A 27,158-nucleotide genomic window follows, 5' to 3' on the forward strand; every position below is an offset into this window, starting at 1 on the left:
CCGAAGTAAAAGACAACGGCAAATGGAGTCAACGGATACCATATTTCTACAAAAATACACAGTTATAAATTTATATAGAAGTTATACCCTCAGATTTCCGTGAACAAAAAAACGTGAATTATCATCATAAGACACAGACACGGGGGGGGGGAGATTATCATCATCAGACACAGGTGTGGAGAATTATCATCATCAGACATAGGGAGAGAATTATCATTATCAGACTCAAGAGGAGAATTATCATCATCAGACACAGGGAGAGAATTATCATCATCAGACTCAAGGGGAGAATTATCTTCATCAGACACAGGGAGAGAATTATCATCAGACTCAAGGGGAGAATTATCATCATCGGACACAGGGGGAGCATTATCATCATCGGACACGGGGGGAGCATTATCATCACCAGACACAGGGGGAGAACTATCATCACCAGACACAGGGGGAGAATTATCATCACCAAACACAGGGGGAGAATTATCATCATCAGACACAGGGGGAGAATTATCATCATCAGACGCAGGGGGAGAATTATCATCATCAGACACAGGGAGAGAATTATCATCATCAGACGCAGGGGGAGAATTATCATCATCAGACACAGGGAGAAAATTATCATCATCAGACACAGGGGGAGAATTATCATCATCAGACACAGGGAGAGAATTATCATCATCAGACACAGGGGGAGAATTATCATCATCAGACACAGGGGGAGAATTATCATCATCAGACGCAGGGGGAGAATTATCATCACCAGACACAGGGAGAGAATTATCGTCATCAGACGCTGGGGGAAAATTATCATCATCAGACACAGGGGGAGAATTATCATCATCAGACACAGGGAGAGAATTATCATCATCAGACACAGGGAGAGAATTATCATCATCAGACGCAGGGGGAGAATTATCATCATCAGACACAGGGAGAGAATTATCATCATCAGACACAGGGGGAGAATCATCATCATCAGACACAAGGGGGAGAATTATCATCATCAGACGCAGGGGGAGAATTATCATCATCAGACACAGGGAGAGAATTATCATCAGACGCAGGGGGAGAATTATCATCATCAGCCACAGGGGGAGAATTATCATCATCAGACACGGGGAGAGAATTGTCGTCATCAGACACAGACGGAAAATTATCATCATCAGACAAAGGGGGTGAGAATTATCATCATCAGGCACAGGGGGAGAATTATCATCACCAGACGCAGGGGGAGAATTATCATCACCAGACGCAGGGGGAGAATTATCATCAGACACAGGGGGAGAATTATCATCATCAGACACAGGGGGAGAATTATCATCATCAGACGCAGGGGGAGCATTATCATCATCAGACACAGGGGGAGCATTATCATCATCAGACACAAGGGGAGAAATATCATCAGACGCAGGGGGAGAATTATCATCATCAGACACAGGGAGAGAATTATCATCATCAGACAGGAGGGGGAGCATTATCATTATCAGACACAGGGGTAGAATTACCATCATCAGGCAAAAGGGGGAGAATTATCATTATCAGACACAGGGGGAGAATTATCATCATCAGACACAGGGGGAGCATTATCATCATCAGACACAGGGGGAGCATTATCATCATCAGACACAAGGGGAGAAATATCATCAGACACAGGGGGAGAATTATCATCACCAGACGCAAGGGGAGAATTATCATCATCAGACACAGGCGGAGAATTATCATCATCAGACACAAGGGGAGAATTATCATCATCAGACACAGGGGAGCATTATCATCATCAGACACAAGGGGAGAAATGTCATCAGATGCAGGGGTAGAATTATCATCATCAGACAGTGGGAGAGAATTATCATTATCAGACATAGGGGGAGCATTATCATCATCAGACGCAGGGAGAACATTACCATCATCAGGCAAAGGGGGGAGAGTTATCATCATCAGACACAGGGGGAGAATTATCATCATCAGACACAAGGGGAGCATTATCATCATCAGACACAGGGGGAGCATTATCATCATCAGACACAAGGGGAAAAATATCATCAGACGCAGGGGGAGAATTATCATCATCAGATGCAGGGGGAGAATTATCATCATCAGACACAGGAGGAGTATTATCATCATCAGACACAGGGGGAGAATTATCATCATCAGACGCAGGCGGAGAATTACCATCACCAGGCAAAGGGGGAGAATTATCATCATCAGACACAGAGGAAGAATTATCATCAGACACAGGGGGAGAATTATCATCACCAGACACAGGGGGAGAATTATCATCATCAGACACATGGAGAGAATCATCATCATCAGACAGTGGGAGAGAATTATCATCATCAGACACAGCGGGAGCATTATCATCATCAGACACAGGGGTAACATTATCATCATCATACACAGGGGGAGAATTATCATCATCAGGCACAGGGGGAGAATTATCATCATCAGGTGCAGGGGAAGAATTATCATCATCAGACACAGGGGGAGCATTATCATCATCAGACACAAGGTGAGAATTTTCATCATCAGACGCAGGGGGAGAATTAACATCATCAGACACAGGGGAGAATTATCATAATAAGACACAGGGGGAGAATTATAATCATCAGACACAGTGGGAGAATCATCATCATCAGACACAAGGAGAGTTATCATCATCAGACACAGGGGGAGAATTATCATTATCAGACACAGGGGACAATTATCATCACCAGACACAGGGGGAGAATTATCATCATCATACACACGGGGAGAAATATCATCATCAGACACAGGGGGAGAATTATCATCATCATACACACGGGGAGAATTATCATCATCAGACACGGGGAGAATTATCATCATCAGACACACAGAGAGAATTATCATCATCAGATACAGGGGGAGAATTATCATCATCAGATACAGGAGGAGAACTATCATCATCAGACACAAGGGGATAACTGTAGTTTAAGCTTTATTATTCACAGAAAAAATCAAAATCGTTTTTGCGCAACATTTTTTTCTGGATAAGCCCTCGACCAGAGACAGTCGTCCTCATTTTTTCTACGGAACAAACCCTGCCATAAGGTGGAATCTCTGGTTCATCGCCTTGCGTTGGCTCCATTCCAGTCTTCTTGGTGGCGCCGACCACCATGGTTTGCAACCCCACCCCAAACAACGACCCTTCCCCGCCCTCCCCCCATTACCCTTCCACCACCCACGCCCCTGACATCAGCAAGATTCTTTGACATTTCCCCTGAAGACCAGACGGTGCTTCATAAAGGCCTTGTAACCGGTCGTTCGTAATGAATGTTCTTGACATTCTTGGATCTTTGACAGGAAACATTCAAGCTCTTGCTTCGTTGGCTTAATGTTCGCCTTAAAAATGTGTATCCTTAGCTGTGAAGAGTAATTTCCTGGAAAAATATGTCATATAAATTTTGCGTTGCTGATGAAAAGTGAAGGTAATACAGAAAGCTTCCAGTGGTTAGGTTACGTAAGATTTTTATGAAGTTAATCAAAAGTAATATCTTCAGTCGCACCAGTTCTTAGAGTTTATTTCAGGACTTGCTAAAATGCTTGCCAGATCATTTAGGAATATATAATAGAATTCTGACATATTGGTAAGGACTGAATATAAAATATTTCTTAGATAAGCACAATAATGTACTACTGTTCAGCTAACAGTATCCGAATCACCCTAATGGAAGTCCAGTGATTAAAATGATTTTTCAAGGGGAAGGGACGGTTTCATCAAGTTGGTGTTCCTATTCTGAGCTATGTCAAGTTAGTTCCTTTAATAAATTAGGTCAACCGTATACAGAAAAACAAAACTACCAAAAAGAGTAAAATACGAGGAATATGGAAATGCAGTGGAACATCTGGATCTTTCATAGATAGTGACCCTCAACAAAGTTCAGGGTCGTTATCTAGGACTGATATTTCTTTAAGATGTTTACAGTCTTTTTTTTTTTAAGGTACTCCCTAACGGGCTTGTATTAAACATGCTGCAAAGGCGGATACATACACCCCTGGGGGTCACTTTCTATGAAAGATCCTATCGTAGTTGAAAGAACAGTCATTTCACCACATGACTTGAAATTTCGTATCGAGAAACTTTCGAAACTTTCAATTTTCTGGAAAGCCATCCACACAATACTCAAAGTTCAGAGCCACAAAAGGTGGTCGAGTGAATTCTCTCTCTCTCTCTCTCTCTCTCTCTCTCTCTCTCTCTCTCTCTCTCTCTCTCTCTTCTCTCTCTTTAAAGACTTGTGTTCATGATCCAAATGTCTCAGTAATTTGCCCAGTTTTCTTGAGAGGACTAATGAAGTTAGATCTGAGATACTGGGAACCAAATTACTGAGACATAATATGTCTCAGTAATTTGGTTTCCAGTATCTCAGATCTAACTTCATTAGTCCTCTCAAGAAAACGTGGCACTCCTTTGGATCATGAACACAAGTCTTTTTTAAAGAGAGAGAGAGAGAGAGAGAGAGAGAGAGAGAGAGAGAGAGAGAGAGAGAGAGAGAGAGAGAATTCACTCGACCACCTTTTGTGGCTCTGAACTTTGAGTACTGTGTGGATGGCTTTCCAGAAAATTGAAAGTATTGCTCCAGTCCCGGTTTTTTTGCCATGCCCTTAGGTTAGGTTAGGTTAGGTTGGGTAGGTTAAAGTACGATTAGTGACTTCTCAATAATTTGGGTGTGGGAAACAATGAGATGATTTTCAAGAAAATTCTATGGTTAGTTTTTGAGAAATGGCGTCCCGCTTTTTTCAGGGAAAGGTCCCAGTACTGGTTACATCTCGGGGAAATGCTACCGGGAAATCCGCACATTTCGGATCTTAATTCTCCTATTCTTGGATTTAAAAACTTTCAAAGCCTCGAAGATGTTTCGTTTGCCGAAAGGCTTCCCAGATTTAACGGAAGCTTATCCTGTTATTACTGTGCTGTGGAGCGTCTTTATTGGGAAGAAGCGTTTTCAACAAAACTAACCTTTTCTAATATTTGTTTATCAGCCTTGAATTCTTTTATCATAATCTCTCAGAGATTTTCGCATACTCGTACAATTCTTAATTACTTAATTGATTCATTGTGTCTACAACTAAGCACGTTCATCTTCGATATATTATATTTATATTAAGATTTAAAATACAGGGCTAAGTGGGTCTTGTGGTATAGCATTCTACTGTACTTTCATCAAATTCGTTAAAATGGCAAATTCGGTAAAAAAAAAAATCATTACAGCCATTGTTATGACATCAGAAAAAATTTGATCCAAATCCAAAAATTGGTATTTGTTTTTTTTTTTTTTTGCAAAAAAAAATAAATAGTGAAAACAGAAAAAAAAAAATGGCATTGATCCAAACCCAACATTCGGTATTTGAATTTTTTTTTTGCAAAAAATAAATAAATATATAAATAGTCAAAACACACTGTCTAATAAACTTACTTTTTTAGACTTGATTCATGACATCAGAAAAAACAATAGAAAAAAAGTTAGATCCAAACCCGAAAATCAGTATTTCGATTTTTTTTTTTTTTTGCAAAATAAATAAATAAAAAATAATCAAAACACATTGGCTAATATATTTACTTTTTTTTACTTGAATTATCTCCTTGTCAAAACGGTTTTACCAAAAGACCTCCTTGAAATATTTGCTCCCTACCTGAAAATTCTCGCAGGATCCTTCATCCACAAAAGTTCCCTTTAAATTCTGAAGGAAACGTACCATGAACCGACTCCGGAACTCGGAAAGAGCTTAAAATGAACTTATCAGACTTGACGTTCACTTTATCAGAAATTATGTTGATGGGTCTTTTCTTTCTGGTGCTCCACTTACTCATATGCGGTGGCTATGTTGGGGAGAGTCTTTTGTTTTCTTTTTTTTATTTCTGATTTCCATCTCCCGGGGATTGATCGTGACTTTTCCATTTGTCTGTTTTCTGGAAGAGAATTCGTTTTCCTCTTCTAAGAGCTATATTACATCTATTTTATTTTGGTTTTTTGTTTTGTTACCAAAGTAAAAATAATTTTAGACATTTTTTCTTCCATTATCCATTTGATTTTTTTGTTTTTGTTTTTTGTTACCAAAGTAGAAAAAATGTTAGACATTTTTTCTTCCATTATCCATTTGATTTGTTTTTCTTTCTTTTTTTTGTTATCAAAGTAAAAATAATTTTAGTCATTTTTTCTTCCATTTCTTATGCTTTTTTTGATATGCCATTACCAATGATTCCCCGCTTCCAGTTCTTTTTATGGTAACTTTTCCGTTCACTGGTAATAACTTACTTTGCCACATGCGTTGCACTGTAGGCATTACTTAAGGTTCTTTGCAGCGTGCCTTCGACCCCTAGCAGCAACCCCTTTCGTTCCTTTTACTGTACCTCCTTTCATATTCTTTTTCTTCCATCTTACTTTCCACCCTCTCCTAACAACTGGTTCATAGTGCAACTGAGAGGTTTTCCTCCTGTTACGCCTTTCAAACCTTTAACTGGTAATTTCCCCTATCAGCGCTGAATGACCTCATAGGTATCAGTGCTTGGTCTTTGGCCTAAATTCTATATTCAATCAATCAGTCATTCAATAACTTACTTTGACACTATAAACGCAGACTATGTAAGACGTTTACCCACCAATGCCCTAACTTAAATTTCCTTCGTTCGGTAAACTCAGGCATCACAACCTATGTCGTAAATGCTTTGTCTGTTACCAAATTTCCCGTTCATAGGTACTGCAGAATCATTAGTCTTTGTGATAGTTGTGAATTGAATTGAATTGAATTGAACTGAATATAGAATTTAGGCCAAAGGCCAAACACTGGGACCTATGAGGTCATTCAGCGCTGAAATGGAAATTGACAGTAAAAGGTCTGAAAGGTGTAACAGGAGGAAAACCTCAAAGCAGTTACACTATGAATCAATTGTTAGGAGAGGGTGGAGAGTAAGATGGAAGAAAGAGAATATGAAAGGAGGTACAGTACAAGGAAGGAAAGGGGTTGCAGCTAGGGGCCGAAGGCACGCTGCAAAGAACCTTAAGTAATGCCTACAGTGCACCACATGAGGTGCACTGACGACACTAACCCCCAACTGGGTGTGATAGTTGTAGACATCAGCAAAATCAAGAAAAACGATCGAAAGCTGTTTCTTTCCTTCCACCAGGAGCTTGGAAATTTTCCTTTTATTTCGTTGGCTCTTGGTTTTTTTTTACAATTATTCAAGATTTTAGACCCCTTTTCAATCTCTCTCTCTCTCTCTCTCTCTCTCTCTCTCTCTCTCTCTCTCTTTTCCCCAAGGGTTGAATTCATCAAGGAATTGCGTCGCAGAAATGTCTAGACTCACGCCCCAGACCTAAGCTAGATCCACTGAATGTTAGCAGTAAATCTAGCTTGTTGTTTCATTTTGGAGGACAAGATTCTCCTTCATTCGAGCGCTCCATAAGGTTACTCCCTCTAAATTTTACCCTTTATTTTGGGTTCTAATAAATAACGATGTACTATGGTACTCTATACTTTTGTTCGAAGTTTTTCATCGAAAAAAGAAAAAACTATTTTTATTGTAGAAATTATCAATAATTTCCCCAAGCACTTCTATCAACATGGAGACAACATGCCCTCAGTATAATATATCCAGTTACCTGTAAATTGATGGGTCTGTTACATTGCTTAGGGGAATCATATCATATAAATACAATGAAATTTAAAAATAAATTCTACCTCTGTACATTCTGATTTACTGAAATGTAAAAAATAAAAAAAGAGTGAACTCGTAGAAGAAACGATGAGTAGTTGCCAGATTCATTTAAACCAGTGGTTCTCAACCTGAGGGGCGTCAGCAATTTCCAATGGGGAACGAGCGCTAGGGAAAAATAAAAAATTCTCTAATTATATTCGCTATTCTTTTAACAAGAGTCGCTAAGAAGCAGTGTCAAGTATCTCACTAATTCATTCCCAAAAGAATAAAAACACACCATCTTTTTCTTCTATTTTTCATTGTCCTTTAAATCTGGGAGGGAATTTTACTCATAGATGCAAGGTGGAGGGGGCGAGTGGAAGGAAGGACCAGCTCTTAGAGGGGACGGGGCGTGGTAATAAAAAGGTTAAGAACCACTGATTTAAACCAAACAAGATGAGGGAATGCGCCGAAACACCCAAAATAAAAAAGAAATCAGAATTTCAATCTTCACTGCCACGGAAAACATCAGACTTCTGGTGGAAGACGTTGTTGTGCGGGAAAAGCGAAAATTTCCCGCCGCCGATTACAATAAAGAAGCCCAACAATAGACCAGGGCCCTCTCACTCTTATTTCAGCGGGCATCTCTACTCCTGGCGTCCCTCGCTGTTTATATTCCTGCAGAAATTGAAAGCCATCAGCCGCGTCGAAGTCAAGAGACTGAACTGTCCGCCACGTGTAAGACGCGAAGAAAAACAAAATTTGCAATTATTGGAACACTGGTAATAGTAAGAAATCACAAAAGTAACCGCGTGATTTTGCTTATTAGATGAAGCCACTTGTTGAACACTTGTAAATATGAAAGGAAATAATCCAGCGGGAATTATCGTGTACTTGGCATCAAATTTCAGTACATGATAATCTTTTTAAACAAATTAAAGAAATTCATATTCATTGGCGTCCTATTTAATTAGAGACATGAATGAAATATTAATAACTTCTGAAACATCTTTGGGCGGATACGCTGAGCGCTCTCGGATCATGCAGCGAAATAGCGCTGGGTGATTGCAAACGTCTACGGTTATTTACCATAACATTTCACTTATTCGACTCCTAAAATTTAATAAATCCTCCTGAATTATTAATTTTTCCTTCAATATTTAGAGGTTTTTATGTTTGCCTTTGGATTATTTGAAAGCAGACTGAATAAAAATCATGCGTAGTGAATTAATTATGGAGATGTTGTTGCAATATTTTTACATTTAGCTTTACAGAATAATATTTCCGGCTTATCATGAATAACATCGAAATTACATGACAGTTGCTGCTTTTATTATCGTGTAAATTTTTCAACAACTAAAACGATAACCTCCCGTAATGCGTCTATGCCATTCAATAGATTATATGTTAATTTACGATTTCTGCGTGAGTATTTTCCCACAGAAAATGGATTCATTAGGAAAAACTGAAAAGCTATAATTGTAGATTAAAATTTGCTGATGCGTACATTAACTTTGCTGATACGCGTGTAAGACAGAGTCTTATCAAATTATTATTATTATTATTATTATTATTATTATTATTATTATTATGTTGTTGTTGTTGTTGTTGCTGTTGTTTTTGTAGAATTATTCTGGAACAGAATCTATATGATATATAAAAGGAAAATAGTGAATTACCCGATATTTCGTCAATATCTCAAGGACTGGAATAAATAATCGGTTGTTCGGAATGACTGACCTCGCTAATTTCCATAATTTTCATGGATTAGATCAAATGACAGCTTTCTTTTTTTTTTTTTTAAATGACATCCAGTACCACAATTATTTTAAAGTTTTTCAAAAAGGAAAATCGATAATTAATCCGTCGATTCTTCTCTCGTGCCAGAACCCCTCACAACTATGTCAGCTTTATTAAATATTCCATTACGAAAATGAACGCAAATTCTACTCCCCTCCTTCCTTCTCTCTCCCCTCCCTCCCCCCACCCCGAATACCAACCTCCATTGTAACTCCGCATTTTTTTTTTTTCTTTTTTTATCATTGAGAAAACCCTCATAAAGTTTCAACTTTCTGGCCAGTAAAAGTCTTTGTGCTCTAACACATCATCTTTTTAGGATTTCCTGCGGTCACAACCAGGGCCTCTCTCTCTCTCTCTCTCTCTCTCTCTCTCTCTCTCTCTCTCTCTCTCTCTCTCTCTCTCTCTCATTAGACGTTCGTCTTTCATTCTTTTTCTCCTCACCCACCAAACTTCTACACCACTAGCAGAGCAAAGGTGTGTTTGTGGGGGTTAGGGGCTGGTCGTGTCAGCGTGTATGCACTCTCGTGTATCATTCAGATATATTATATATATATAATATATATACATACACATATATATACTTAAACATACATGTATGTGTATGTGTATGTATATATATATATATATATATATATAATGGTTACACTTACACTTCTTTTCGATATTTATTCAGGAAGAGGCTTTTTTGCTGGGAGCATATGGTTTTCAAAAAGGTTATTTACACTTAGATATCTAAGTTATGTATTAATACAGAACAAAAGGATGAGCAAGCTAATGAACGCAATGAGAAGAGAAGTGTAGGAGATATCTTTGAAACAGAAGTTGAGTTATAGAAGGTTAGACATTAATTGTAAATGGTGTGGTGAAAATTTAGCTGCACATTCATTGCACAGATGAACCACACAAAAAAGAAAATGGGCAGAGCAAATAGAGAGAAAACTGAGCAGCATACCGTGATGCTTACCGCCGACATTGGTTAGGCACATACGTGGCACTGACTCCAGATTGGACTAAAATGGTTGTCTGCTATGTGCTGTTGGTATGTTATGTTCTTGTAACATCCAGAAAGCTTAAATACGATTTCGACTCACTTGAGGGCTTAAAATTCTTCTCTCATTTCATTGCCAGTCATTTACAGAGTCATCACTGCCAGCCTGCGAGAGAGCTTCCAATAGCGTGTAGACACATCCTTGGCATTAATTTGAGAGTTAAAAAAATAAACGTTGAAGCAAATACAGTTATATTACTCTGATGTGAAATAATTTAAGTTCCTGGAAATATTTGTAAGAAAGCACTCGGATATAAATATATGTAACTAATAAGTTAGATGCGTTGTTAAGTGTTTCGATATGTGTGTATAAATACTAGATACGCAGGAAAGAAATCTAAATCTATAACATGAAAGCAAAAAAAAGCAAAAATCACTCTTGGCATACCTAGGTATACATGAGTGAAACATCCATCATGAAACACTCCAAAAAACAAAAAGCACTCTTGGCTTGCTCAATCTGATCATCATATTCCACTGCAACGGTGTAATGCAGCGTAATGTTCCCGTAATGAAATTTTCACCCAAAAGATGGCGCCACTATTCAAACAAACTCTTTCTCTTAACTTTTTCCAGATTTAAATCTCCGAGAGGACGTGGCAGGAGCGACTTTCATGGCTGCCGGTTCATCTGCTCCGGAGCTGGCAACTTCCGTCATAGCCGTCTTTGTGGCTAAGGTAGGTAAGCAAGAGAGAGACAGAGAGAGAGAGAGAGAGAGAGAGAGAGAGAGAGAGAGAGAGAGAGAGAGAGAATGGTTATATTTTTTCCCTGGGCTTGAACTGGTTACTGACATTAAGTTGATCATCACATACTTTTGCCATTCTTGTTTTTGTTTTTCGTATAATTTTACAAAGTTTTATACAAGCAACCTACATGCTAATATATATATATATATATATATATATATATATATATATATATATATATATATATATGTATGTATGTATAAAGCAACCTACATGCTAATATATATATATATATATATATATATATATATATATATATATATATATATATATATATATATATATATATATATATATATATATATATATATATATATATATATATAATCAAATGTCGTTTAATATCAAATTCACGCTACCTCGAGTATCTCCGATGGAGAATTATCACCGAAGGAATTTATATAAGTGATAAATGAATAAGTACCACGGGGACGCGAACCCTTGACATGGACCCATTCAACGACTTCAGTGGACGTTACCACCGCGCCATCAAAAAACAGTACAGCAGACTCGGTAATGATTTATTATGATACCTCTCTTGATGGCTCGGTGGTAACGTCCACTGGAAGTCGTTGAATGGGTCCATGTCAAGGGTTCGCGTCCCCGTGGTACTTATTCACTTATCACTTATATAAATTCCCCTTCGTGGATAATTCTCCATCGGAGATACTCTCGAGGTAGCGTGAATTTGATATTAAACGACATTTGTAGCTTCATGATTGTATATAAATCACGGTGTGATAAAAAATTTCATATATATATATATATATATATATATATATAATATGTATGTATGTATATAGCCCTCTATTTCACGACTGCTTCTATGCTATCTGGACGAACAGTAAGTCTCTTGTTATGAGGTTTGGTCTCAAACCTCTGCTGCTCGTCATAGCAACGCCTGTTGTTGTATGGAGGAAGCTCTAGATTGGCGTATCACAATGCTTCTGACGTCAGATCAGCAGCTCTCGCCAGTTACCACGGTAACGCAAAAATAAAAGTTTGTCAAACATGTGTAGGTTGTGATATGCCATAGTTTTTTCCTTTCCTAGTCTAATTTTACCTCTCTCTCTCTCTCTCTCTTCACAAAAATAAAAGTTTGTCAAACATGTGTAGGTTGTGATATGGCCTAGTTTTTTCCTTTACTCGTCTAATTTTACCTCTAATGAATTCATTCTCTCTCTCTCTCTCTCTCAAAATGAGTTTGTCTCACTCTCAGAAATGTCCCAGTTTTTACTTTATTCGGATCACTTTATCTATAAAGAATTATCTCTCTCTCTGTCCCTCTTTTTCTCCTTTATTTGTCAAACATTTATCTTGTAAAAATGCCCTATCTTTTACTTTATTCTAATTTCACCTCTCTCTCTCTCTCTCTCTCTCTCTCTCTCTCTCTCTCTCTCTCTCTCTCAAAAATGAGTTTGTCAAACATGCAGGTTGGGTAATGTCCTAGTTTTTACTTTATTCGATAATTTTATCTCTAAAGAATTCTCTCTCTCTCTCTCTCTCTCTCTCTCTCTCTCTCTCTCTCTCTCTCTCACTGCAAAAATGAGTTTGTCAAACATGTAGCTTGCGAAATGCCCTGGTTTTTACTTTACTCGATCATTTTATCTCTCTCTCTCTCTCTCTCTCTCTCTCTCTCTCTCTCTCTGCAAAAATGAGTTTGTCACCCACGTGGTTGTGTAATGCCCTAGCTTTTACTTTATTCGATCATTTTATCTTTAAAGAATTCTCTCTCTCTCTCTCTCTCTCTCTCTCTCTCTCTCTCTCTCTCTCTCTCTCTCTCTCTCTCTCTCGGCAAAAATGGGTTTGTCACCCACGTGGTTGTGTAATGCCCTAGTTTTTATTTTATTCGATCATTTTATCTTTAAAGAATTCTCTCTCTCTCTCTCTCTCTCTCTCTCTCTCTCTTTCTTCGCAAAAATGAGTTTGTCACCCACGTGTAGGTTGTGTAATGTCGCAGTTTTTATTTTATTCGATCATTTTATCTTTAAAGAATTCTCTCTCTCTCTCTCTCTCTCTCTCTCTCTCTCTCTCTCTCTCTCTCTCTCTCTCTCTCTCTCTCTTCGCAAAAATGAGTTTGTCAAACATGTAGCTTGTGAAATGCCCTGGTTTTTACTTTATTCAATAATTTTATCTTCTCTCTCTCTCTCTCTCTCTCTCTCTCTCTCTCTCTCTCTCTCTCTCTCTCTCTTCGCAAAAATGAGTTTGTCAAACATGCAGGTTGCATAATGCCCTAGTTTTTACTTTATTCGATAATCTTATCTCTCTCTCTCTCTCTCTCTCTCTCTCTCTCTCTCTCTCTCACATGCAGGCATGTTTAGTTATGAAAAATAAGTTGGAGATTAAGTGAAATATAGTTCCAAGGTCTCAAAGCCAAGAAAGGGAAAAGTGGACGAAGAAAGGTCGGGTCAGACCTACTTGGTGTGATAAGATCCCTTTAAAACCTTTGATTTTATGTCTAAATTGTTATTAATTCCTAAGGTATATATGTATATATATATATATATATATATATATATATATATATATATATATATATATATATATATATATATATATATATATATATATATATATATATATATATATATATATATAGACACAGAATATTTTAGTACTGTTAATGAAGGCTATTTCCCACATATAAAAGACATTTTCAAGTTAAGAATTAAACTTAACTCGGTTGCCTGTTTGAAGTCACAATAAAGATGACTTCGTCGACTAGTTTTCACAAATCCTGATCAGGCTAAAATATTTACTTCTTTGGCGCAACTAGACTGCCAAAGTAAAGCCATGCATATTCGTAATTGGAGGTATCGCGTTGACCACGTGTTTATTATACATAGAAGTAATGTGCTATAGTAATGTATCATCTATACATGTATTCACATGCATGCATCATGCATATATAGATTTATTATTATATATATATATATATATATATATATATATATATATATATATATATATATATATATAATCATAAAGCTACAAATGTCGCAATATCAAATTCACGCTGCCTCGGGAGTATCCCGATAGGGAATTTATGAGTGATAAATGGATTGGTACTGCCGGGTCGCGATCACCCGGCACCAATCCATTTATCACTTATAAATTCCCCTTCGGTGATAATTCCCTATCGGGATACTCCCAAGGTAGCGTGAATTTGATATTAAGCGACATTTGTAGCTTCATGATCGTATATAAATCACGGTGTGATAAAAATTTCATATATATATATATATATATAATATATATATGTGTGTGTATGAATATATATACATATATATGTATATGTATATATATTCTAAGTGAGTGCGTTTCATACACGTGTATTATCACAAGGTCTAACCATCGATAAATAATGTCCCTGGGCTGTCTGCGTCATAAACAACCTTTTTAACACTGACCGAAAGATGTCTCTTTGAAAGCGGTGTTATTGATCTTCGGAACATATTAAGAAAGTCCGTCGTGGAGAGAGAGAGAGAGAGAGAGAGAGAGAGAGAGAGAGAGAGAGAGAGAGAGAGAGAGAGAGAGCAGTTTCTTTATGGGCCGTCAAATGCGCTGCGTGATCCCCGGGGTGATCTTATCAGCCTTAGAGAGAGAGGGAGGTATGGGAAAACAGATAAAGAAAAATAAAGAAAAATGAAGATATAGCATGGGGAAAAAGACAGGGCGTAGGAATGATAGGAAGGGAAGAAGAGAAAGGAATGTAGGGTCTATTAGGAGGGCAATGGTGCGTGGAAATGGCGCTAGATGGATAACGAGCAAAATATGGAACAATTCTAGGTGATATTCTAAGTGATAATGGCAGGTATGGGCGTACTCTATCGATGCACGAACTTGCGCAAGTAGTGATATATACGACAAACGTTGAGGAGCGTTTGAAAGTTCTACGATTATCGAACAAAAACGTTGCACAGCACTGTAAGGCCTAACTTAAACCAGAGCTTGCAACATCGAGTTAAGATAATAACGTGAGGTTATCAAAGCTTACCTCAGGTATTCATTTCTTTGGTCGTAGGAACTGTGTCCTCGAAGTCCGAGCTCAAAATCTGGGCGGTATCCGTCGAAGAATTTGTGACGTCGAGTCTTATTACATATCTTGGGCGCCGACCTGAAGACTTGCTGGGCCGTGTACCTGTGACATTTCTTCTTCTTCTCGTTCCCACAGAAAGTTATGCTTCAAAATTCCCTTCTCTAAAATTTGAAACTTTTTTCATCTTCTTTGTTTTTTTCTTTTTGAGTCCAGATCTCGGCCCGGTGGATACATAAGGATTTGTCAGCTCTTCAAAATCAGCCTTCTTTTCACTGAAACTTAGAACTCGTCTGAAGTCCATTTTCTTGATTCTCGTTTCTGGAAAGATAATTTTTTTTTTTTAAATTGATGGACAGGCAATATACACAGCATTCACGTCTGTGAATGGTCAGTGTCACCTGTGTCAGTATCGTAAATTATGCAGCTGAAAATATGATTTTCCGGTTTTAATGTGCTTTGAACGTTTCTGATGCTCATTTCAGTAGAAAGTTGAAGTTTTACAGATACTGGGCCACCCTTTATGCCCTACAATCATGGGAGACCACAGTGGGTAGGTGAAAACACCAAACGAGTGAAATACAAAGATTTATTTTTAACCTAACCTAACTTGTACCCTCCCCCCAACCTAACCTGACCTATGGCACGACCTAACCCAATCAAACCGAAACTAATCTAACCTAGGACACCGGTTCCTCACTTACCTAGTGCGGTGGTATCACATCAGAGCGTTCAACAACCCTTACCTTACTCAGAATCAGAACTTGCGGAGTCACAGGCTATCGTTGGTATCTCTGAATACATCCCCACTTTGTCTATTATGGTCCCCCATAATTGTAGGATATAAAGGGTTCCAGTCAGAAACGTTCAAAAGACTCTCAAAAAAATTCACATCATCCTGTGTCGTTCAAGGAACAAGGAGCTGAGAACTGAAGCCGGTTTCTTCAAGCAAAGCCTGAATTCCAAAATTCCACTTAATTGGTGAAACTTAGTACAATACGGTCCAATCAGGTTTCAGCACTGTCCACGTACCAACATTTTCAGAGGAATATAACAAACGACATTCCAAATATGCCAACCATCTTTACCCACAATGCATTGGGACAAAACACTCGGAAGTCCCACTTGCGCCGATATGGAAACACAAAGTGGGTAACATTTGTCGGTGAATATCTTGATACTAGTAAATTTACGATGAATTCTAGTATGATTTTCGTATGGAGCATACTAAGGAGACGTAAGGGGAAAGAAAGAAAAAAAACTCCAGGATCGAGAACAGGAATCAAAGTAAAATAATTCCAAACCTTACCAGTAAAATTACTGAGAATCTAGCACATTTCGTTACCATGCTATTAATTTAGTGGAAATAAGGAGTGCAAAGGCAAATAACTGTACCTGGGTGCTACTTCATAGCAACTGTTACTCACACTAAGGGAGTTTACATAAAAAAAATCATACTGTTTAACATACTTTTGATATGCAGTATGGGGGGAAAACTGTAAGAATTAGGTTATGACACTGGTGAAGTTGAGTCTTCCTTCGTTACAAAGGAGACAAATATCAATTCACTCACGTGGCGTTTACAGTGAAAATAATGAGCATAGATAATAAGGAAAATAATAAATATAAACATCCTGAGAAAATTCAAAGACTACATGAATAACCAAGGGGTTTGATTTGTTTAGAAAGGAGCTGTTGGTGGTCAGGACTGAGCGTGGGCAAAGAGGCTTCGAGAGAAAGAATAGAAGAAGAAGAAGGAGTCAAGTTGTTGAAATAAGGGATGTATCTAAGGAGAGCTTGTTTTGATGAGTACTTCTAATCTCTCGAAGTGACAGAAGGGGGAAAAGAAGAGAGGCAAATAGAAGGGAAAACGAGTGGCAATCATTAGGGATTCTTTGAATAGAAGAAAAAGTAAACAGGAAAATAAGCACGTTTTGCTTCGGCCATCTCTCGCATATTCTGCTTTTCCTGATACTTATATGCACTCCCCCTTTTTTTTTAAAGTCGAGTTTGTTATTCATTTATGATTCAAACCGTACTTTTATGTCCTTCTCATATCAGGCTTGAGAAAGACAAAGGCATTTTCTGTCGGATTAAGTGCATAAGAATTGTGTGTGTTTGTTCAGACACTAACCCGAACTTGTACACAGTTCATGAACATGCTTCTTCCAGGACACAGGAGTCTCCAGAACAAGTGAGTGTTTATGCAAATGCAGTGTTATGGGAAGACATTTGCGCTCTCCGGGTTTCGTGTCCTGGACATAAAGAAGAGGATATACAGGAGTAGCCTTTAAGCTAGACTTCCTCTGCTGTTGGCACAAATTCACGACCGCTATCAATAGTCTTTTGCGAAGTTGCTCTTCGTTGGAGAATGATGTCGTTCAGTTCACTGGAGATGTGGGAAATGAGTTTTGTAGAACATTTTGTCGTAGGTCTAATCCATTTTTAGTTTTCTGTAATAGAAAACTATTGTGCCGGCTTTGTTTGTCCGTCCGCACTTTATTCTGTCCGCACTTTTTTCTGTCCGCACTTTTCCTGTCCACCCTCAGATCTTAAAAACTACGAATTGGTATGTTGATCATCATCCACCCTTCAATCATCAAACATAACAAATTGCAGCCCTCTAGCCTCAGTAGTTTTTATTTTATTTAAGGTTAAAGTTTGCTTCTGGCAACGACATAGGCCAGGCCACCACCGGGCCGTGGTTAAACTTTCATGGACCGCGGCTCATACAGCATTATACCGAGATCTCCAAAAGATAGATCTATTTTCGTTGGCCTTGATTATACGATGTAGCGGCTGCACAGAAAACTCGATCGTGCCGAAGAAACTTCGGAGCATTATTTGCTTGTTTCTCTAAAGCCAGGGAATTCAGTGGAGCTGACGATATTGCAACTTGCAAAAGATAGGAATTCCACGCGTCGCTTTCGTTTGACATGTAATCCAACAGACTTCATATCAAAGAATAATTATTTTCTTATCAATACAGTGAACAGATTAAGACATCAGTGAAGTCATTTCTGTATCTAAAACTGAACGAGGTCTGAGGTCTACAACATGCCTGGTCATCATCAGACCTATTTTATTCACTTCTACGATACCCACCTCCACTTACAGGCCGATATCATAAGCAAGGACCCACACTGTCTTATAGCCAGTATAATCTAAAACAACTACAATGAGATTGACATACCTGTTTTGGGCAAGGCAGCTACTGCAAGACATGAAAGAAAAAAATTAAGTATACCTTAGTTTTACCAGACCACTGAGCTGATTAACAGCTCTCCTAGGGCTGGCCCGAAGGATTAGACTTATTTTACGTGGCTAAGAACCAACTGGTTACTTAGTAACGGGACCTACAGCTTATTGTGGAATCTGAACCACATTATAGCGAGAAATGAATTTCTTTCACCAGAAATAAATTCCTCTAACATTTCATCAGCCGGCCGGGGACTCGAACTCGGGTCTAGCGAGTGCTAGTCCACAGCTCTACCGACTCGCCCAACGAAGAGCTTAAGGCATGAAAGAACATATGTGATATCTGCTCTTGGGTGATGACACATCTAGCTGTCAGAATTGAGGCATCAGCATGGGATCACATCCTTGAATGGAATAGAGGATAAAATTTAGGTCAAAGGCTAAGCGCTGGCACCTATGAGTTCATTTAGCGCTGAAAGGGATATTGAAAGTAAAAAGGTCTGAAAGGTGTAACAGGAGGAAAACCTCGCAGTTGCACTGTGAAACAATGTTAGGAGAGGGTGGAAAATAAGTTGGAAGATAGAGAATATGAACGGAAGTACAGTAAAAGGATTGAAAGGGGTTGCAGCTAGAGCCCGAAGGGAACCTGCAAAGACCCTTAAATAATGCCTATACTGTACAGCGTGAGGTGCACTGACGTCATTACCCCCTACCGGGGACATTACATCCTAAATATCCTTGGATTGGTAATTCCCCAAGATATCTGTTATGTAATCCAAATGCTATTCTCATATATTCAATTATTTCATGTTTTCCTATTGCCATAATGTCTCTGTTGGTTGGTTAGGGACCTTAGGTACATATCAGGCCTCTTATCCACCTCAACTTCGTTTTTAGTTTTCTGTAAAAGAAAACGGTTGTGACGGCTTTGTCTGTATGTCCGCACTTTATTCTGTCCGCACCTTTTCTGTCTGCCTTCAGATCTCAAAAACTACACCTCAAAACCTCACCACACAGAACTTCTTGCCATGAGGTGAGGGCTCGCGTTGGCATCAAGTCGTCTCAATGCAAATCAACACATTCGTCTCAATGCAAATCAACACATAATTATGTGTTGATTTGCTTACAGACGACTTGATGCCAACGCGAGCCCTCACCTCATGACAAAAGATGGAAGGCTAGCTAGACGATTAAAGCCTATTTTCCGGAAAGGAGGAAGGCTACTCCAGTATTTCTCTCCTTCTGACGAGATTTTAACAAATTTATTCTTCCCATTAGGACAAAAAAAACAATTATTTTCTAACTAGAAACGCCTCGGCTACGAAATAAACAATTTCCCCCATTTTCTCAAGTTATCGTGGGACCTTAAAGGCGACGCAATAAGGAGAAAGAGAGAGAGAGAGAGCGACGAAAAAGATGAGAAACGAAACAGGGGCATCTTCACCGCATATCTCTATCCTCACCTAAGCCTCAAAAACTCGACTTTAAAATAGTTTTCTATCTCACTACGAAGTCCGAAATGCCGCCTTAAAGATACAGAAGAAATGGACATTTAGCATCTACTTCTAAAAAAGTAAAAAAAAAATAAAACAAAATAAAATAAAATGAGAAATGAATAAATGGAAACCCCAGGGTGTTAGGGAAGATGAGTAAATAAAGATGTAGCAGAAAATTTCTGGAAATATCTCAAAAAAAAAAAAAAAAAAAGGAACGAAAAGTCGCTAAAGCTCAGCGACCAATATCACACTCTTGACTCTGTATTTGCACTGGAGGCCAGAATAGACCTCCTGCTTTCTCCCGCCCACTTTCTACTCCCGCTGCTGTCAAACAATCTCTCTCTCTCTCTCTCTCTCTCTCTCTCTCTCTCTCTCTCTCTCTCTCTCTCTCTCATACATAAACAAGCACCAGCGTCTTCTGCTCGCTTTTTTCTTTCTCTCATTCATACAAACAAATGAGCCCTGTAAAAGTGATGCTAGTTTTTGTTCCATCTCTCTCTCTCTCTCTCTCTCTCTCTCTCTCTCTCTCTCTCTCTCTCTCTCTCTCTCTTTCTCTATTAACTATTAAAATCAGAAATAATATAAAGAAAACATAAGTATCTTTAAATGATCTGCCCCTTCTTAAAAGGCGTATCCTGTTCACACATCAAATACAAGATCTATATCTTCCCTCTAATAGCAACCAAGGAATGCACCAGAGGTGAAATTTGATAACCAATAGACAGTTCCCATCTAATTTCCTCCTCCTCCTCCTCCTCCTCCTCCTCCTCCTCCTCCTCCTCCTCCTCCTCCTCCTCCTCCTCCTCCTCCTCCTTCTTCTTCTTCTTCTTCTTCTTCTTCTTCTTCTTCTTCTTCTTCTTCTTCTTCTCAGTTCCGAGCTTAAATCAGATTTTCTTCTTCCTCTTCTTTTTCTTCTCAGTTCTGAGGTTAAATCAGATTTTCTTCTTCCTCTCTTTTTTCTTCTCACTCTAAAGATAAAATCAGATTTAGTTACAAGCTGGTTCGCTGTGACGGTTACCCCTGTTGCGTAGGCCCACCGTAACCGCAAGGGGTATTATTTTACTGCTCTGGCATAGTCTGTCTGCCAGGATTAAATTTACGCATTACTTACGACATTGTACGTATCACCAAAATCCAATGTCTTCCATTGTTTTACTAAGGGGTTCAGACCTCCTCAGGTTCTATTGTTGCAATTCAAGTCAGTGGCTAGTTCCATGTGAGTAGGGTTCAACTTCCGATAATAATAATAATAATAATAATAATAATAATAATAATAATAATAATAATAATGTTTCATTTTTGTCAGCCTTTTGACGCAATTTTCTATTAATTCTGCTATCACACCTTAGTGTCAGCTGTCCCTCTCTCTTTCTTCGTATTGTATGTAATTTCTAATCTATGCTGTTTAGCGGAATTTTATTCTTATATGCGATACGCTAACTCGGTTCTGTTGCTTTAGGTTCCATACTTAACTTTCGAACCAAACTAATGATCCTTTCGCCCTACTCCTATTTGGAATGAACCCCGTTGGGGCATAGTGCCTCCAGCGCACCTCACGCGGTGCACTGTAGACATTACTTAAGGTTCTTTGGAGCGTCTCTTTGACCCGTAGCTGCAACCCCTTTCATTCCTCATACTGAATCTCGTTCGTATTCTCTTCCTTGCGTCTTACGTTCCACTCTATCCTAACAACTGTTTCACAGCGCAACTGTTACACATCTAAAACCTTTTTTACTGTCAATTTCCCTTTCAGCACTGAATGACCTCATAGGTCACAGCGGACGACCGTCGGCCTAAACACTAAAAAAAAAATTAATAAAATCAGAAAATTATTTTCTCTAAATCCAGAATAAACAAAAAGACGAATTCTCTGCCCAACTTCCTTTCTTTTCCTTCCTAAAACTTATAGTGCATTTCTAGTCGGAATTAACTTTTTTTTTTTTTTAAAGAAACACAGAACCGTAAATTATCTTTTCTAAACCCAGACTAAACAAAAAGACGAATTCTCTGACCAAACCTTCTTTCTTTTCCATCCCACAGGACGACATAGGCATAAGCGGAGTGATCGGCTCTGCCGTCTTCAACATCATGTTCGTGATCTCTGTGTGCGCGCTGTTCGCCGGCCAGGTGATCAGCATCAACTGGTGGCCACTGATCCGCGACTCTGCCTACTACTGCATTTCTATATGTGCTCTGCTCATGACAATATCTAACGAGGAGGTGGCATGGTAAGCGTTTTTTGAGTTCCCAAGGCCCGTTAGATAATAGTTTTATCTTTTCCTTTTTTTTCAAATAAACCTCTGGAACGACAGCGAATGATATATTTTTTGTGAAAATAGTATAGTATAATATTGGAATACTAACAAAGTACTGATATGCAATGAAATGTATTAATGATCGTAATTAGTTTTACAATTAAAAATCTGCAGTTATATAGATAAATTGTATTGTTTTTAAAAGATGAAAACAAACTTACGAACACCTGAACGGTGTTATTCCTGTTATAGTCAACGCTGAGGAAGACTGCCGTTAAGGTGTTCAAAAGTGACTGTTTTCAACTTTTACAAATAGTACAGTTTATTCATACAATTGTAGTTGTTTAGCATAAAACAGTATAATCACAACATTGTGAATTTCTTAGCAATGACAGAAACTCGATGCGGTTATCCAAATGACGTTATGCGGTAAATCATCGTCTCTTTCCACAGGTACGAATCGATCTTCCTACTCCTGCTGTACGTCCTTTACATCGTCATGATGTACTACAACAACCGGCTGGAGGCCTGGGCCAACACGCTGAACATACCCTTCAAGAACGCCACCAGGGAGGAAAAGTCCTCTTTGTTCGGGACGAAGCCCGTTCCACCCGTAGGAGATGGAGTCAAGGGCGAGGGCAGTCTACCGGACTCCGAGAACCCAACCATGGATGGCCAAGGTTAGAGTCTAAAGGGATTTCCCCTCGTCTGTTTCTCGTGTGTTTCGTGTTTTTTTTTTTTTTTTACATTTGATGACTATCGTTTCCTTTTATAAAGCTGTCACGCTGATATAAAAAAAAAAAAAGACTCCTTTTCTGCGTTAAACGAAATGCTAAAATGAATGGCCCCCTTTGCATGAATAACGCTGGAATGGTGATAAGTGGTCGGTGGAAATAATTGGGAATGTCTGAACTGGTGGGTTCTAAATGGATTCGCTTTGATCGTTGTGTTGTCTCTCGTTCAGTTGTCATTTTTAGTACTACTACTCTAGGAGCCATCAAAAGTGTAAATGGGACTTGATTTGGAACCAGGAAAATATTGGTGAAAAGAAACATGAATTCATTATATTACATTACAGCGAAGCAATAGTAAGGTACACTCTCCATCCAGTGAACAGCCATGAAAAATACTAATCATTCTCACCTACAACAAAGTGTACCCTATGTATAACTTGTAGTACAGACACACACATATATATATATATATATATATATATATATATATATATATATATATATATATATATATATATATATATATATATATGTGTGTGTATATATATATATATATATATATATATATATATATATATATATATATATATATATATATATATATATATATATACATGCATAGATATTGATTTCCTGATGTAATTAATTTTTGTTACGCGAAATGAAGTTTTACTGAAAATTGAATACGACACCAGTGAAGATCATGATGATGAACTCTGCTAAGTCCGTCTTGGACTACATCCTGACTATCCAAGTTTACAAATTCACCAGTACGACCTAGCTATCTGTCTAACCAAAGACTAACTACTACCACAGACACACTTATTTATTTTTTATTTTTTTATGATTTCCTACACAGCAAATTACAATCCTTCTTGTAGATACCACGAACAAAGAAGATAACAGAGGAAACATTTTATTTTCAGTTTATTTTTCTAATTCACGGTGGTGCAGGTAATTTAAATTTATTTGTTTTCATGTTTTCTCAGTTTTCATTTTTGTAATCTTTATTCGTATGTTTTAGTTCCCTTTATTTTAATGTTCCCTTTATTTTAATGTATGCCTTAAGTTACTCCTTTATTATTTGTGTTTTACAGATGACATGCCACTACTCAGAAGTTACGGAAGTATTGGTAAGAATCTATGTTGCTTACACTGGTCGTAGTCCGAAAAAAGCTTGGGTATACTAATTTTCTCTTTCCTTGTCCCAGATATCCAATGCTAATTGGAAAGCTTACTAGCGAACACGCAGTCAATCACACACACACACGCGCGCACGCGTATGTATGTATGTACGTATGTATGTATGTTTGTATGTATGTATATATATATATATATATATATATATATATATATATATATATATATATATATATATATATATATATATATATATATAGGCCTATATGTTCAAAATATTACCTCAATTCCCAGCTACTGCTTTATTAGTCTAATGTATATTATATATTAGCTAATAATGTCTCTTAAACAATTACTTCAGGTACATAACATATTGCCCTTAAAACTGTTCCTTAAATTTTCCTCAATTTGACGTAAATAAGCTTGAAACCCTAATTCGACTTCAAGTAGAATAAACTGTTTGTAACTTTTGGCTGCACCGAGTCACATTAGGAACTATTTTGTATTTAAGCACAAGCTAAACATTTACCAAGTGCTCTGAGCATAAACTAAACACTACGTAAGTGCTCTAAGCTGGGACTTGATGTTTTAATTCGCCATCAAATGGTTCTCGAACCTTTCCTAGCAATCAGTTGCCAGGTTGGCCTTTTTCAGACCAAAACCCTCAAATTTGGCCTTTTGAAACTGGTTGGCCTTCAAAATTTCCAAGTTAGCCTATTAGTAAAGTTGGCACTTTTTTTACCATTATACAAGGTTTTGGCCTTAAAACTTATTGGTTAACCTTTTTAGCATATTTGGTAATTTAATTAGGGCCTTTGTAAGGTGAGTCCCTACTAGGGTTGCCACCCGTTCTGTAAAATACAGATTTGTTCTGTATTGGAGAGTGAGATGTTGCGTTCTGTATTGAACCAATACAGAACGCTATTTGTTCTGTACTTGGCTGTCTGAACATCATTATTTTAAAATTACGTTCTCAATTATGCAAAACAAGTGGACTGACATCAGGAATAGGTGCTCCACTGAGCTCATTAAACCGAACTCCTTGTAACCCTCAAATTGAATGGAGTTGTGCTGACTTTCTCGCAACCATTGCAAAGGATAAAAGGCTTCTTGCCGCAGTAAGGAACAACACAAAAATATTCATGGGAAAAGTAGGAAACCTGGGAATGACCGATATCCATAGTCTATTCCTTGATTCACTGAAAATTGGTATGATGTTATTTTTCAATGGCTATTGTAGTTTAGCAGTGAAATAAATCCTGCATTTTATTTTGTACAGTTCTGACGGAATGAAATAAACTTTTATGGTATATGTATATATATATATATATATATATATATATATATATATATATATATATATATATATATATATATATATATATATATATATATTATTTCATTGTCTATGTCACAGCATGTCATTTAGATTTGAATTTCTATAGACTGGTCACTTCACAGATAACTGACAACTTGAGAGGTGATCTTCCAGTTCCTCAGCCTCATGTTAACTGCACATAGCATCAGCATGCCCCAGAAGAAAGGGCTATCTCCGCTCGCCTGAACTTTTCCTCCTTATACAACTACGTTCTGTATTTTTCTGAGCTCGAGGTGGCAACCCTAGTCCCTACGGGATCCCTGACGGTGGTAGAGTACGTTACTAAGAGAACTTCAACCAAAGTTTCCGTGTACCTCTCGTTTTCTTTTTTCCCCTGGCTGATGCTCAGTCTGCAGGTCAGCTTTCCAATTCATTTTTTCTTCTGATAAAAAGTATAAGTGAATCTCTCACTCAGTCTTTGCCATTTGTCCATTTCTTGTTCCTTTAGGCTGAATGGTATACTAGGGTCTCCAGAGAGCAAACCGTTACGTAGCCTATGTCTATATCATTTGATTTCTCAACTCAGAGCTAAAAATGAGTCTAATGATATATATTTGCATCCATTTTCGGTATGGGGTTCCTTTCCTTTTTCCTCTGTAGCATTTTCATTATTCCGCTTTCTACAAGATGCAATTATTTAGTCATAAGCAAATTACGTCTGCAACTTAAAAGACGCACGATGTTTCAAAGGATACATAGGCTTACCTCCATTTCAAAAGTCCTTCTCTCATTCTTGTCCCGATGCACTGTCTTCTTTTCTGTAAACACAAAAATTGAATTGGTGATGTGATGATGTCACTGCAGACAGTATTGCACATTCCACAATGGGGCTAAATCATTAAATAATTCACGACGGGGGGAACCAGAACAGCTCTCCCAGTACCTTTCTCCAAGTCGTTTCTAGTCTCAGGCGTCAGGATCATAGAGAGTAAATAACGGATACAATATACAATATATTGTTGGGAAATAAGTACCTCGTATAATTGTCAGTTTAAATTATTACAGCTATTGATATTATTATTCACGTATTTTATCCAGTCTTAATTCCATTAAGTTATATTTCACATCGCTACTTAGTGTTATTTTGATTCCCGTAGAGATTTTGCGCATCGATAGAAAACGTTATTTAGGTCTAGGGTGACTACCTTAGTTTTGATATTAGTTTTATTATTTTATGATATTGTTCGTGTGTGTGTGTAAGTATGTTGTTATGCAAAGCTGACCTTTCTCAAGCCATATATTTTTTATTTGAGAGTACAGCTTTTGTATGTATAGCAGACGATGTGGATGAAGGCTTAAAAGCTACGAACGACCAAGATGTCAAATTATTAAATTTTATCACTGGAGTTATAACAGCGTCCATTAGTTACCCTCAAATATCTTACTATACACATCCTTTACATTTCATACATAAATTTATTATTCAGTTCTGTTACTCACTCTAAAATTAATCTTACGCACAAATGAAATGCAAGACCAAAGAACTGTCGTAGTCATTTGTAAGCATATTGCTTCTTGGGCCTTCCTGTAATGCACTGTAGTTTCATTAATCATTTTACTAAGCTAAACGCTTCTAACCGTCTAAAGAGGTAGCAGAAAATTTTGCATCTACTAACAAAAACAGCTATAACCTGGTAAAGCGTTTCATAGCTTAACAGTTAAGAGAATAAGTTTAAGGT

General features: G+C 37.8%; 1 protein-coding gene and 1 long non-coding RNA gene across 3 annotated transcripts in view; one reads left to right on the forward strand and one right to left on the reverse strand.

Annotated features, from left to right (window-relative positions):
* The window catches only part of LOC136837477 (probable sodium/potassium/calcium exchanger CG1090), a 222,266-nt gene that overhangs the window by 176,340 nt on the left and 18,768 nt on the right, over nt 1-27,158 (forward strand). The window contains exons 4-7 of one of the 2 annotated variants that reach the window (XM_067102267.1): nt 11,073-11,173; nt 22,013-22,200; nt 22,681-22,907; nt 24,059-24,094. In XM_067102267.1, coding sequence (XP_066958368.1) covers nt 11,073-11,173; nt 22,013-22,200; nt 22,681-22,907; nt 24,059-24,094 — 552 coding nt within the window. The remainder of the gene's footprint in view (nt 1-11,072; nt 11,174-22,012; nt 22,201-22,680; nt 22,908-24,058; nt 24,095-27,158) is intronic. The other variant, XM_067102268.1, reaches the window with a different exon arrangement.
* On the reverse strand, nt 7,594-26,664 carry LOC136837478 (uncharacterized). Its single transcript, XR_010852702.1, has 3 exons — nt 26,185-26,664; nt 15,240-15,599; nt 7,594-8,326 (listed from the first exon to the last, which is right to left on the reverse strand). It is a non-coding gene; the product is annotated as an uncharacterized lncRNA (long non-coding RNA).

This window comes from Macrobrachium rosenbergii, chromosome 59 (genome assembly GCF_040412425.1).
Source record: "Macrobrachium rosenbergii isolate ZJJX-2024 chromosome 59, ASM4041242v1, whole genome shotgun sequence".
Classification (NCBI taxonomy): Eukaryota; Metazoa; Arthropoda; class Malacostraca; order Decapoda; family Palaemonidae; genus Macrobrachium; species Macrobrachium rosenbergii.